The 14086-nt window shown below is 33.7% G+C and overlaps 4 protein-coding genes across 4 annotated transcripts; 2 read left to right on the forward strand and 2 right to left on the reverse strand.

Moving 5' to 3' along the window:
• Nucleotides 1-4139: 4139 nt before the first annotated feature.
• Nucleotides 4140-5430, reverse strand: Rab19 (RAS oncogene family member Rab19). Its single transcript, XM_069037328.1, has 3 exons — nt 5102-5430; nt 4705-5046; nt 4140-4624 (listed from the first exon to the last, which is right to left on the reverse strand). Exons 1-3 carry the CDS (start codon nt 5312-5314, stop codon nt 4517-4519), a joined length of 663 nt encoding a protein of 220 aa, XP_068893429.1. The 5' UTR covers nt 5315-5430; the 3' UTR covers nt 4140-4516.
• A 109-nt stretch (nt 5431-5539) lies between these two features.
• On the forward strand, nt 5540-10305 carry tst (twister). The gene is made up of 12 exons (XM_069037300.1): nt 5540-5686; nt 5737-5922; nt 5971-6184; nt 6238-6402; nt 6453-7308; nt 7367-7784; nt 8135-8413; nt 8464-8691; nt 8750-9497; nt 9556-9746; nt 9794-9928; nt 9978-10305. The coding sequence occupies exons 1-12, from the start codon at nt 5684-5686 to the stop codon at nt 10182-10184; spliced, it is 3630 nt and encodes a 1209-aa protein (XP_068893401.1). The 5' UTR covers nt 5540-5683; the 3' UTR covers nt 10185-10305.
• A 140-nt stretch (nt 10306-10445) lies between these two features.
• On the forward strand, nt 10446-12094 carry LOC138122915 (reticulocyte-binding protein homolog 2a-like). The gene is made up of 3 exons (XM_069037318.1): nt 10446-10802; nt 10860-11717; nt 11767-12094. The coding sequence occupies exons 1-3, from the start codon at nt 10748-10750 to the stop codon at nt 12045-12047; spliced, it is 1194 nt and encodes a 397-aa protein (XP_068893419.1). The 5' UTR covers nt 10446-10747; the 3' UTR covers nt 12048-12094.
• rasp (protein-cysteine N-palmitoyltransferase Rasp) lies at nt 12050-14008 on the reverse strand. Its single transcript, XM_069037316.1, has 6 exons — nt 13755-14008; nt 13521-13702; nt 12949-13464; nt 12681-12898; nt 12277-12617; nt 12050-12230 (listed from the first exon to the last, which is right to left on the reverse strand). Exons 1-6 carry the CDS (start codon nt 13852-13854, stop codon nt 12130-12132), a joined length of 1458 nt encoding a protein of 485 aa, XP_068893417.1. The 5' UTR covers nt 13855-14008; the 3' UTR covers nt 12050-12129.
• Nucleotides 14009-14086: the final 78 nt, after the last annotated feature.

Consider the following 14086-nt stretch of genomic DNA (forward strand, 5'->3'; position numbering starts at 1 on the left):
TTGTTCAAAATTTATAAATAACGTACAAGTTAATAACATTTTATGAAGAGATAGATTCGTGATTATTCTTATTAAAACAAGGTATGTATAATGTATTTTAGTCAGATTTTCACTAAGTGTGCATTAATGTTATGCAAATATTACATCTAGAAAATGGCTAAATATTTAAGTCTTTACTTCCTGTTATAACTGTTTTGCTTTTATGAAAAGATGAGACGAGAAAATAAGCCGGTTCATTGTATAAGCAATAGGTACCAAATAAATAAAATGTAATGATCATCTAAAATTCAACGTAGAGTAGGTAGTTACTATAACCTACGCTCAAAAAGGCAATGGGCCAACTACGTGAACATTATGTGTAGGTACATATACTCGTATGAACAATTTCAACAAATGCTACCATATTTTCAAACTGCCTCAACAGGCAGGCAATATATTTAATTGTTACTTGCAGTAACTAGATTATTGGATTACTGGACAAATTTAATTGGATCAATAAAAATATAGGAACCTATAAAAGTTTTATCCAGATTACAACTTTAAAAACAAGATATGTATTCCATGCACTTTCTAAAATTGTGTAATGTCAAAGATGCAAACACTGAACAATATACCTACCTAAGCTTAATGAAACTATTCTTAAATATGACAAAATTTTATCACTTTTTTTATCTAAATTTTTATCCTAAGATCGTTTATCTCTGAAACGTTTTTTATTCCCTTCAGAATTATGTACGCTTTAACATATAAAATTCAAGGGTACGGTGAATGTTCATTAATCATTACTTATTAGTACCTATTTCCAAAAGTAACGAATATTTTTTATGTTGGCATTCGTTACTTTGGATTTCGCTGAGTAACAAATACCTACTGCAGTAACAGATACAAAGTTAATTTTTCCATACTTCACCCAGAGTGGAAAATGTGCAGTGAGCACCAAAAGTTTGGAATAAAACTAATAGGCACATATTTTCTTTCCCGTTCAATTTTTCGAAAATAATTCGGATTTTTCGATCATTTTCAGTCTTGCTTCCGTTTCGATTTCGGCGCAACGATGTCATCGCCAATTTCTTTAAAAAGCAATCTTCCAGTGTCTATTGCAAATTTAGATAGAGTACCTATTCAATTCTAATTTATGCCCATGTACGATGTATGATCTTTTGACTAATATTTCCTGAGATCTCAATTTTTAAAAACGAAAACAGGATGACAGTGAAATTCTACTTTACATAAGATCATCACAAAAAATAAGTTCTTTAATAAGAAAACGATACTCACAAAGATTTTCGATATTTCAATACATACCAGCAATGTAATTTTTGTATCAACAAACTAACAAAAAAAAAAAAGGATCGGGGAAGAAATGATACTGAAAGTAAAACTCTCCAAAATGTTGGTATTGAATCCCAGACGATTAGCGTGTTACATTTTCTTTTATTTTTAGTTTGTGCATTTTGGACATTCATTTAAATTGTTGTTTTGGTTTGTTGAAATCAAAACTACCTACTTTGCTAAAGTTGATAATATCGAAAATCAGCCATATAAGTATCATTTTCTTATCGAAGAATTTATTGTTTCTGGAAGTTTAAAATTAAAATTTCACAGCCACCCTATTTGCACTTTACAAAGGTCATCAATCATCATACATGATGCCATGATGGTATGTACACTTGATTTCAAAACTTTCGCGTACACCTATTTTTCGCTATATTAAATCAGGGTTGTAATTAATCAACTCTGACATTTAAACTTTTGAAAAGCCAAAATGCCTCGACTGACAGAGCAAGATAAAGTTTTGATGCTTTCCAAATTAGAAGATGAGTGGTCCATAAGACGGGTTGCTACTCATAAGTCATAATAGGCTAAATAAAAGCACTGTTCTACAATTAATAATGAAAGAAGAGGTGGGAAAACATTTAATTGCTGTCAACGTCATATTTAACCTAATCTCAAAATTACCCGTTCACATTGCTTAAATTTTGTAAAATCGTTGTTACATGATTTTGAATGTGTACGCGAAAGTTTTGAAAGCAAGTGTACAACATAGCCCTACATCAGAATTGGACGGAAAAATTAATATTTTCGGAAAATCTTTCTATTAAAAATTAAAATTGGCTTGTTCAGGCTTTTTCCGAAAAATTTAACGGAAAAACAATATTTCGGTTGGCATCGTATGCTATACACACATAAACATTATATGTTGTATAACTGGAATTAATATACAGTATATTTCACGAGTGATAATGACCCCGACGGAATTAAAAATGCAACCCACAATACATTTGCAAGGTTAACGTGGACAATATCCACAGATATACCCTGAGGTACATCTAGTAATATTTTTTAAATTTAACATCTAGCCATTATAACATAATGGAGACACAGCCAACTAGACGTGAAATTAAAAAAATCACCAGGTAAATTAAATCGAATTAAAACGACACGGTGAATCGAAATGGAATACCTTTGCAGAAGAAGAAGATTATGTTGAAAATTCAATTAATAACAAAACGAATCTTTCTGTGAAAATGTTGAGGATGAAAATGGGCGTAATCATTCGGTGACGCCGTGGTGCATACAAGATTTTATTTTCAACTATACGCGTTCCTAAAAAAAAAAAAATTGGCAATTATGAATTGATGAGGGCGTTATGAATTCATTACGCCCGCTTATTCTTATTACGCCCTGTTTTATTCCCCGGTTGTTATGGACATGTTTACGTATTTCGTATCCTAGGAGTTATCATGCAATTATACTAAAGTGAAAAATAAAAGATTTTAAATTGCACCAACATAAAAAATTTCAATGACCTAATACCATGTGACTATAAAAGGTTGTGACTATTTATTTTTGATAGATTGAGAATATTTTTGGAATATTGCTTTGCCAAAGCTGATGTTTAAATCAAGACTTTGGCATGTACAGTCACCTTGACATTTATTGTTAATTCATTTTCTAAAATAAACACGTACCAATCAACAAGAATAACAATCTACCGGGTGATTTTAAATGATTGTGACTTTTTTCTTAAGTTGCGAACATTTTTCATAAATTATTTTGGCAAACTTGATACCTTAATCAACACATTGGCGTACGTACGTCATTTTGACATTTTATGTATTAATAAATTGTGTCAAATAGGCCAGGACGTCTATGTTTATGTCAACTATCACATTAAAAAGCAGAATAACCAACAATAATATTACCAACCTATGAAAAAAGGTCACAATCATTTAAAATCACCCGGTAGTTGCACTCTATGTATCGTTAATGTTTACTTTGAGCGGTAGAGATGCCACAGCGATGTCCTAACATGTCAACGATTTCCTCCAAAAAGCCAACAATTACCGAATGAAAGATCGTACAGTAGAACACATACATCCCTGTACATGCATGCTGTCCCGGAACTCGCTCCCCAGAGAAAAAAGGAGAAATCTCCAAAAAAGGTCAAACAGAATCACAAAGAAAAATTTTTTTTGGTTTAACGCTTTTCAAGAAAAGAACATTTTCATTCGACCAATCAAAGCGTTTTAAGCCATTCAGTCCCATTGCGGTTTATTTTTTCAGGCATTTGCGTTAAAAAAAGTGCCATAGCGTGTCTTTTTTTTTATTAACGCAAATGCCTCTCCATTTAATAACGGACGCCAAAAAATTTTTGTATGCAACTCCTTAGTAAAGTAGGTATCTTTTTTTTACTCGGCGGATTTGCGCACTCGCTTCGCACGTGCGGCAAATTTTCCTTCTCGTAAAAAAAAAGTATTACTTTGCTCACTTGTTACATAAATAACTATTAAAATACTGTTAAGAATATTATAAAAGTCTCACATAAATAACTACATTTAAATTAGTACTTCTTTGGCCAATAAAAACGACCCTCGACGATGTTTGTTAAATAAAATGATTGAATATTCTATAGATACTGCCACAGTATCTAATAAATAAATTTACTTAAGAATTCTGTAAACATGTACCTATATGATGTGACTACACTTGATTTCCTTATTTAGACATGACAAGAATCAAACTTTCCACCCGTTTTAAATCTTATTTATTGCAATTGCGTATGTCAGCTCCATTAAATAACGTAACCTGCTGCATTTAAATCGGGAAAAATGATGGTAAAAGAGTAGCAAAAAATGTGTAGTAAACAAATCAAAATGTACGTTTTATTTTTACATAGTTAGTTCCAGTTTTGATGATACTGTATTAAAATCAATAACCTATTAATAATCATTTCCACATTATAAATACAGTAAATATTAACTCAAAACTAATATCTTAACATGATTATATTTTTGTGTATATAGTTACGTAACAGTTATATATCACTTTTCAATAACTTAAAAACTGCAATTTACTACAGATAAGTATTCGAACATCAAATTGAGTATTAACTTCAGTACATTATTGAAACTAGACATAATAAATATTTAAAATTGATTAACTATGAAAATGCAAATATTATAAAACCACAAACAGTTATATAAGGCACAAATGTGGGTTGTAGTTCCACTATTTAAAACATCTTTTGAGTGCAACTACTGCATTTTGATACTGTCCTACTATCACCTAATCTGACAGTATCATCATCATCATTTTCCAACATGCCATTATCATGTCGTCTCTAAAAAATTCCCCATTTTAAACAATTACTCCTTACATTACTTACATTAAGTAACAATAACACTAAGATGATTATCTTACCTTTAACTCAGTGGCAAGACAAAGAAAGGCATCTTCTATATTAGAGTTATCTTTTGCACTAGCTTCTAACACAAATAACACTTCAGGCATGTACTGGCACATTGCTTCAGCTTCTTCAAATTCAACTTCTCGTAAACTTTCCATGTCAGCTTTATTGCCAACTAGGGCTAGAAGGACTGAGCTGCCTGAATATCTTCTAACCTCTTCTACCCACCTTGCCACTGATAAAAATGAAGAACGTTTTGTAATATCATAAACAATTATCACTCCATTGGCAGATCTATAATAACTTTGTGTAATTGTACGAAATCTTTCTTGTCCTGCAGTGTCCCATATTTGTAGCTATAAAAAAGTTTAATAGTCACAGTTTTTATTATATTACAAAAAACATACATACCTTTACTTTTTTGCCATCAACCATTACAGTTTTCATAGAGAAATCTACGCCTATTGTATTTCCGTGTCTTTCAATAAATGTCCCATTTTTGAATCTTTGTACAATGCAGGTTTTCCCAGTGCCACAATCACCAATTAAAACGATCTTAAATAAAAAATCAAACGTCTCTTCTGTAGGTATTGCCATTAAGGTTGTCGGATTTCGAGTAGTCATGTTTAAACGAATGAATCAAACTATTTCGGAGGAATTCTCTCAAATCACAAATATTTACCTCCCATTTCGTAGGTTATAATTAAACATCTGGCTAGAGGGCGCTGACCCCTATATTGAACTTGGCTACCAATCTCACGTGAACAAAATATGTTACTTAACTTTTACACTAACTAAAGCCTCGTAGTGTATTGAGACGAGTTGTTAACTAGAACGGCCATAAATGTGACTTATGTTATTAATTAACGTCAATGGCGATATAAATGTTGCGAAAAATATTTGCATATTTTTCCTCATGTTGGCACGTATTAGACGTGACCTTAACCTCGAAAATGTGTTAACCTCAATTTAGACAACAAAACAAAAAATACGATGGTATTAACAGTAAAGTTAGTTCTTGTGAGACACTTATTGTTGTTTTGTAGAGTAATCACACCATTGACCCTCCTCCAATCCTACCAGATATAACAGAGGAGTTAAGAAATTACCTTGTATGTCCAGAAAGGTTACCCATCCATAGATATGAAAGAAACCAAGAGTTTTGGCCACGAGAGCCTAATTTAAAAGATTTGTTATATTTTGAAGGTTCACCTTTGAGTACCACGTTGAAGGTACGTTGCAATTTGTTGTGGTTGTGTTATTAAAGTTTCACAAATTAGGTCCAACGTGACCCAAACACAGGAGAGATAATTGAATTTAGAGAAATTCCTGTACAGTCAGCTGGGGCAAATGCTAGAAATTCAATGTCCTTAAACAGGGCACCTGCCCCTCCATCAGAAGCTACAAGGGGCAATGCTTCTTATATACCATTTTGGCCAGCTAGCTTTCCTGACTTAGTGTCACAATTACCTAAACAAGAACTTTTAGACACAGGTGAAGGTGATATTATACATTGTTATTTTCATAAATGTTTAAAATAATTATAGAATTATTAACAATTCCACCTGGTTTTAAACGTGGAATTGTTTTTGATAGTGATGGCAGAACAGTATTGTCAAAGGCAAATCAGCCTAAAGAGAAAAAATCTGTTGAAGAATCTTGTAGCGTTATTAATTTATTAGAAATAATTCAAGAGGATCAAAGCTTTTTTGGTACTTGTTAAAATAATTACAGGATATTTGTATTCATTCAAAAATTATAGATACTTTTGAAAACTCAGTTACTGCTAAACCTGAGGAAATTTCTGAAAATAGTAAACACCAGACTTTACCTGAAGAAGAGGAAGTTCTACCAAATGACCCCCCTGTATTGAATATCAGTGCAGTGCCACCTCCCACAGAATTTAAAAGTACAGAATGGGCAATTCTCTTGGACACTTCCAAACCTGTGAGAGATTTTCGAGAACGTATCCCAGATATGGCATATGAATTCCCCTTTGAATTAGATACCTTCCAAAAATTAGCAATTTTGCAATTGGAACAACACAATCATATTTTTGTTGCGGCCCACACTTCAGCTGGTAAAACTGTAGTAGCTGAATATGCAATTGCTCTTTCACAGAAACACATGACGCGGACAATCTACACTAGTCCCATTAAAGCGTTATCCAATCAGAAGTATCGCGACTTTAAGAAAGAATTCAAAGACGTCGGTTTGATCACCGGCGATTTCCAAATTAATCAAACCGCGTCTTGTCTAATTATGACCACAGAAATTTTGCGATCAATGTTGTATTGTGGTAGCGACATAACGCGCGATCTAGAATACGTCATTTTTGATGAAGTTCATTATATAAATGACAGAGAAAGAGGTCACGTGTGGGAACAAGTGCTGATTTTATTGCCGGCTCACGTCTGTGTGGTTCTGTTGAGCGCAACAGTACCAAATACTATTGAATTTGCGGATTGGCTGGGTAGGACTCATAGGAGAAAGGTGTATGTCATTACAACGTACAAAAGACCAGTTCCGCTGCTTCATTTTCTTTATACCGGGACAGGGGGAGGCTCCAGAGACAATCGGTACTTGGTTCTGAATTCAGAAGGCTGGAAAATTGAGGGGTAATATTTTTTCTTATAAATTGAGTCGCTTTGACGTCATTTTCATGTCCTTTGCTAGTTACGCTAAAGCTGTGGCTTCTCTGCCTAAAGCTGATCCGAAATCGGCATATCCCCAAGCCAAGTCACAATACTATAACTTCACTCCAAAGCAAGAGAAAGTATTATGGTACGGTTTGGTCGACCATTTGAAAAGAAATAACTTGCTGCCAATAGTGGCATTTACGTTTTCAAGAGCCAAATGTGATCAAAACGCGGAAAACTTGATGAGGTTGGATTTGACAACGCAAAAAGAAAAGGCCCAGATCCACATGTTTTTCGAAAAATGTGTGAAAAGTCTGAAGGAACCCGACAGGAATATTCCGCAGATTCTAAGAATGAGAAATATTCTGCATAACGGTATCGGCGTCCATCACAGCGGAGTTCTACCGATCATCAAAGAAATTGTGGAAATGCTGTTCCAGAAGGGTCTGATTAAGGTTCGTACTTAAAAGTAAAAAGGCGTAGGCACCAGGGTGCCCGGCTAGCGTGGCATTAACTAACGACTTCGAATACTTCGTGCAAATTCCTTAACGTATTTTTAATGTGCCATTTCTCCGATGCCAATGAAGCTAAGTCAAATATTTTTGCATGTTCAGCAACGACACTTCAAGACGAAAATTTTGACTATGGACACTGTACTCTTGCAAGCTTACTTTAGAAGCTGTGAGCGTTACACATGTTATATTCTCGCTTGTTTCTCCTGTATATCCCTCCTACGTTAGTTAACGTCAAAAATAAAATTGAAAAATTTACTTTGCTCTTTCAAGAGTTACTGTTTGTTTGTTAGTTACTGTTTGCAACTGAAACCTTCGCAATGGGAGTAAATATGCCCGCGCGAACTGTCGTGTTCGATTCGATAACGAAACACGACGGTCAAGAACGGAGAAACTTGAAACCTGCGGAATACATCCAGATGGCAGGACGTGCGGGGCGCAGAGGACTGGACAGCGAAGGAACTGTTATAATCCTTTGTAAAAATAAAATTCCCAAAGTAGAAGAGCTCCAAGCGATGATGATGGGCAGCCCCAACATCTTGCAAAGTCAGTTCCGGCTCACTTACGGAATGGTAGGAGTTACACAATCGAGAGGAATTTGTAAACGAATGTTTTGGTTCAGGTGTTGAGTTTGCTCCGCGTCGAGAGTCTGAGCGTTGAAGGTATGATGAGTAGAAGTTTCAGAGAAGCCGACCATCAGAAGAAAATGGTGGACATACAGAACGAACTTGTGGTTGTCGAAAAGGAGATTGAAGAATTGTGTACGCAAGAACTAAGCAGTTACTTGCAGCCTTTGGTTAAGTTTTATGAATGCGCTGCGTCGTACTTAGAAGCCAGGAGTAGATGCATGGTGAGTTTTATTGTTCTAGTGGTCCATCAGAACCGTTGCTATTTGAATTGAACTTTAGGACAACGTAATGACTTCGCCTAAAGTAATTAAGGTTTTGACACCCGGAAGAATTCTTCTGGTGACGCATAAATCCCACGTGAACAAATTGGCCTTGTTGCTGTCGATAATTCGAGGTAAAAAGCCTTCGTACAAAGTCCTTATGTTAACCGATGCGAAAGCAGAAACAGACAACGGAAAGAACGATCTCTGGTACAAAATGATTGCTCTCTCCAACGATAACATTTTTGTTCCGCTGAACTCGCCCGGTCACACCGTTTTAACGATCCCCGCGCAAGATATTTTTGAAATAGCTGATAAAATCATCAAGATCGATACCGAATTAGTGATCAGAGACTGGGAAAAAAGACAAATCGAACGATTCAGAAACGATCCGATTGGACAGACTTGCCAACAAGCCATTCAAGAATTGTACAAATATACTATGTTGCTGCACGAAACGACGAAAAACCAAGAAGTCATGTTTTATCTACATTTAATACAAGACTTGAAAGTCAACGAGCAACAGATCCACGGGGAACTTAAACTTGTGTACAACATTAAGGACAGATTGATCGATCATTTGCCCAGTACGCAGATTCCTAACTTCGAACAGCAGTTCTCGTCCGTTTTCACAAGAACATTTTTGGAGAGGAAGCGAGATGATTTGAAACATTTTCTTTCAAGTGCCAGTCTTAGTTTGTATCCCGACTACGAAAATCGCATCGAATTGTTAAGAAGGCTGAACTACGTTGATTTACAAAATAGAGGTACCTATTCCATAATATTTAATGTTCTAAACCGTTGTACTCATTGTATCGTTTTTAGTACAACTGAAAGGTCGTGTAGCTTGTGAAATGGGTATGAACGAACTGCTGATCACTGAGCTGGTTTTAAGAAATATATTAACAAAGCTTCAACCAGCCGAAGTTGCTGCGCTGCTGTCAGCACTGGTTTTTTCTCCCAAGAGAGATAATAAAGATGAAGAACTTGTGCAAATTACAGAAGATTTAACAAAGGTTTGGTTTTTGTTGTTTTTTTCATGATCGTTAAAACATTGTTTTAGGGCATAAAAGAAATGCAGAACATTCACCATGAGATTGCCAATTTGGAAATGAATTTAGACATCAAAACTGATGAATTTCAAAACGACTTGAACTTTGCTTTAGTTGAAATAGTGTACGAGTGGGCTTCTTCCAAGGTTTTGTTTCTTAACAGCATGTTACCATTGTTTTATTTTTTCTTTGTAGCCTTTTGCCGATATCATGTGCTTAACTGACATACAAGAAGGTATCATCGTACGCTGCATACAACAATTAAATGACACAATTTGTGATGTTAGAAATGCTGCTAGAATCATTGGTGATCCCGAGTTACAAAACAAAATGGAAGAAGCATCCACAGCCATTAAACGAGACATAGTATTTGCTGCCAGTTTATACACAAACGATTTATAATATTTTTCTATTGAAAGTAATAACTTTTAATGATGTAAAGATTCATTTTTGTTTACTTTTTTTTATGAAATATATGATGAACGTGTGTATATGCAAATAAGAAATTTAAATTAAACCATTACTGAGACTTTTTAAAATTAGGATTAAAAAGAAGACATGAAATTCAGAATATAACGTGACGGTCAGGCTATGTAAATGATTAGATTAAATCAGACCATGACTTGTAATGACCCTGGATGATATTTCTCATTTGGTGACATTTGTTTTGATAAAATCCTTTCAATTATTTTGTAATTTTTCTTCTAATTAATTTAATATCTTCTAATTTGACATTAGAGATTTTTACATAATCCCAGCATATTGTTTTTAGCCTTTACTCAAGATCCTTTTACTCTAACATACATAACCAACCTATGATCTTAACATTTAAAGTCCCCATATTTCAGTTGGCAACATTAGAAAACTGGAAAGCGGTTAAATACTAACCCTAAAATTCAAAAATGTCAACCATAACCTGACAAAGTGGTGTGAATGAAGTTATTTATTGTTAATAGACCAAACAAATGGATAAAACACCAACTTCAAAGTTATCCTGCAAACGAATTAAAACTAAGACAGGTAAAAATTAATGGTAAAACAAATCCAGTGGTTGTTTAAATGTACTTTGTGTGGTAGAAATCAAAACAGAAAAAAATTATGGATCTGACTGTCTGCAAACCCCAGTGAACATGCCGTCAAGCAACAAAAGTATTCAGAATGATCAAGAAGGTGATTGTAGTCCAATATATTTTCCATTAACTCAAGAATCCAGTGAAGATATTGATGTTTTATGGGATTGGCACTCGCCACAAACCAGTCAGAGAAAAAGAAGGAAACAGAAACGTTTGTTACCTGTACAGTCCCCTAAATTTCCCATAAAACGTTATCCATCAAACAATCAAAATCAAAATTTTGAAAAGTTAAAGAATGAATTAAAGGCTTTACAGGAAGAGTTAGCATTACCAGATGATGAAAGTTGTTTGTGTGTGTCTCCATTACAAGAAACTGAAATTAAAGAGGGTCAAAGCAATAATTTAATTATAGAACAAGAACCAGAACATAATTGTGACATTAGTGATTTATTTAATGATTCTCTTGATGAACAACTTGCTTTATTTAGTCAAAAAGTTGAAGAGGATTTACTTGAAAAAGATGAAACAAATGGATGTAAAGAGGAAACAAATCATTTACCCACAAATATATGTGATAATATTGAAATAGACAATTTAATTGATAAATATACAGAGAAAGACAAGAGACCCACAGATGCAGCATTAAATGATACATTTGATAGTGTATTAAGTAATTTTCATTTTGAAGATTGTATAAGTTCAAAAGCAACACAGCTTCAACATTCCAAAGTTGTTTTAAAAAGAACAGCATCTAATGACAGCTTTAATAACTCAAAACAGAATATCATACAAACAGCATCAGGAAAATTAGAGTTTCATAGAACTAGAAGTTTTGAACTAACAGGAATCAATCGTAATATAGGTATGTTTTTATGTTGGTTGAAAACAGTTTTAACTTTTTTCCATTGTAGGTGATTTAACTCAAACTGAATTGGAGGAAATTGAAAGAAAAAGGCTGGAGGCTTTAGCTAAGTTGAAAGCTAAGAAGAAAGAAAATATGAATAACAATGTATTGGGAAAATGCTCACTAGAAGAAATTGAAAAGAAAAGGTTACAAGCTTTAGCCAAGTTGGAAGCAAAGAGGCTGCAAGATATCGTGGAAAAGAAAAGGCAAGAAGCTCTCAAAAAATTACAAGTCAACAGGATGAAAAATGCTTCTCAAGTCAGGAGTACCTTAACTAAAAGACTATAGTATTAAGTTATAATTATGCTTTATTTCATACAAATTTTTGTTTACAATTTGTTTTGTTTTTTTTTTTTTTTTTAATTCCTGATTATTGTTTTTTCGATAATTTTCTTAATCTAAGTTCAGTTGAAACTTGGCAACAAGTGTATAATATTGCAAAAAGAATCGCGTTTTCCCACCAGCTAGATTCTAAAAGCAAAACTTTAAATATAATCTACTTTTTTATTAAGCTTACCTTTCAGGATTCTGGAAACAAAAATTTGTCCAATTTCAAGATTGCTAAAGAAATAAAAATTTGAAATGATTGACATTGCCAAAAGTGGGCTTGCAGCCATACAGCTAATTCTTCTTAACCACTTTGGTTCTAAATTCTTAAATAACTTGGAATTTTGTAAGTAGTGAAGATAAAACCATCTGCTGAAGATTTCAGTCGCTACACCAATATAATTTAAAGTCGTCCACAGCAATATAAGACTGTCAGTTCCATGCCAGACGTACACAAACAGGAAGCAGATGAAACTGGATAGTAATTGAGTGCCAAATATTCCACTGCGCAGAAGAGGGATATAAATATATCTAAAAGTAAAACACGCGATTTGTGGAATACCGTTGTACACTTGAGAAATCGTAATGTTTCACCTGCGCAAAAAATTGTACAGTCCGGCGTCAAAGTACTTCCACATGTCAGAATATAGATGGATTCTTCCAATGCATACTGGTTGTGAAGGCACTGTAACCCCTTCAAATCTGGCAAAACTATTGGCCAATCCATATGAAACAACATATTTTATGTGGAAAAATTGGCCCATTGTATAGCCATAGCCATAAAGGGAACATGAATCTAATTTTTTAATCCACTTAAAACAAATATTAGTGAAGAATATTTAATTTTTTTAAATAAACACACCTTTGTATGGAACTCGGTAGCATTGACATATACAAAATGCAAACAGAATTCTAGAAAAAGTAGCCAGAATAAAAGTCTAAAAAGGTGTTTGATTAACATCAAAAATCGACTAGAAACATTCTGGCTGTATTGGTGACATCCCTTGAAGTCTTTATAAGAAATAAAAGGGCCGGAAATGATATGTGGCAGATATAAACAATAAGAAAAATAACTAAGGTATTTCTGCTGGGTTTGTCCACTATCTATAAAATCTAAACAGTAACTAACACATTTTAAATTCAGCCAGAATAGTATTAACATTGTGATATGTTCTTTGCGCTCATCTGTAGTAAAAGATTTCAATAATCCAATTAATAACAAAATAGGGATTTCACATACCCAGATGAACAATTTATTGTGACAAGTTAATACAATTAAAAAAATTAAGGGTTGGAACAGTATCGCTGATAATGGATATGGCCCTAGTTCTATTAAAATAAATGCAGTAGAAATAAGTATCTGCCACAGTTGAAGAATCTGTAACAGATAAATTAGGTCTCTCTGATTTATGAGTGAATTAGAAAAAAAATTACCCGAACAAATTTAAATTTACGCAATATTTCAGAAATAAAAAGCAATAGAATTATCCACAAATATGACCTCTCTAAAGAAAATTTAATTGTTTCCCATTCTAAATCTGCAACATCTTTTTTTCTGGACAAAAAGGTCCAGCCTTCAGTAAAATCTGAATAGCTATCAATGTAGTAACTAAAATCTACAAAAAGTGCAAAGAATAATTGCTATACTTATCTTCAAAATAAACTTACATTTGTTACTAGTAATAACAAAAGAATAAATCGTGTAAATGACGGCGGAAATCCATATCGCAGCATAAGTCACAAGTTCTATTCGAGCCCCGTCTTGCATTTTGTTGTTATTGTAAATGCAATTTCATGAATTTAACAAACATATTTATATACTGAAACGTGGCTAGGTATTATGAGCGTTAAGTGACGAAAAAGTTCGAAAAGGTTAAGTTTATGTTTACATCGGCATCCATAGACATACACACAAGTAGACTACCATTGAACCATTTTCCAGCTATTTATTTTCAGATGCGTTTATTTTTTTAGTATGATTTAGTGCTTGTGACGTCTTT

Source organism: Tenebrio molitor, chromosome 2 (assembly GCF_963966145.1).
Source record: "Tenebrio molitor chromosome 2, icTenMoli1.1, whole genome shotgun sequence".
Lineage (NCBI taxonomy): Eukaryota > Metazoa > Arthropoda > Insecta > Coleoptera > Tenebrionidae > Tenebrio > Tenebrio molitor.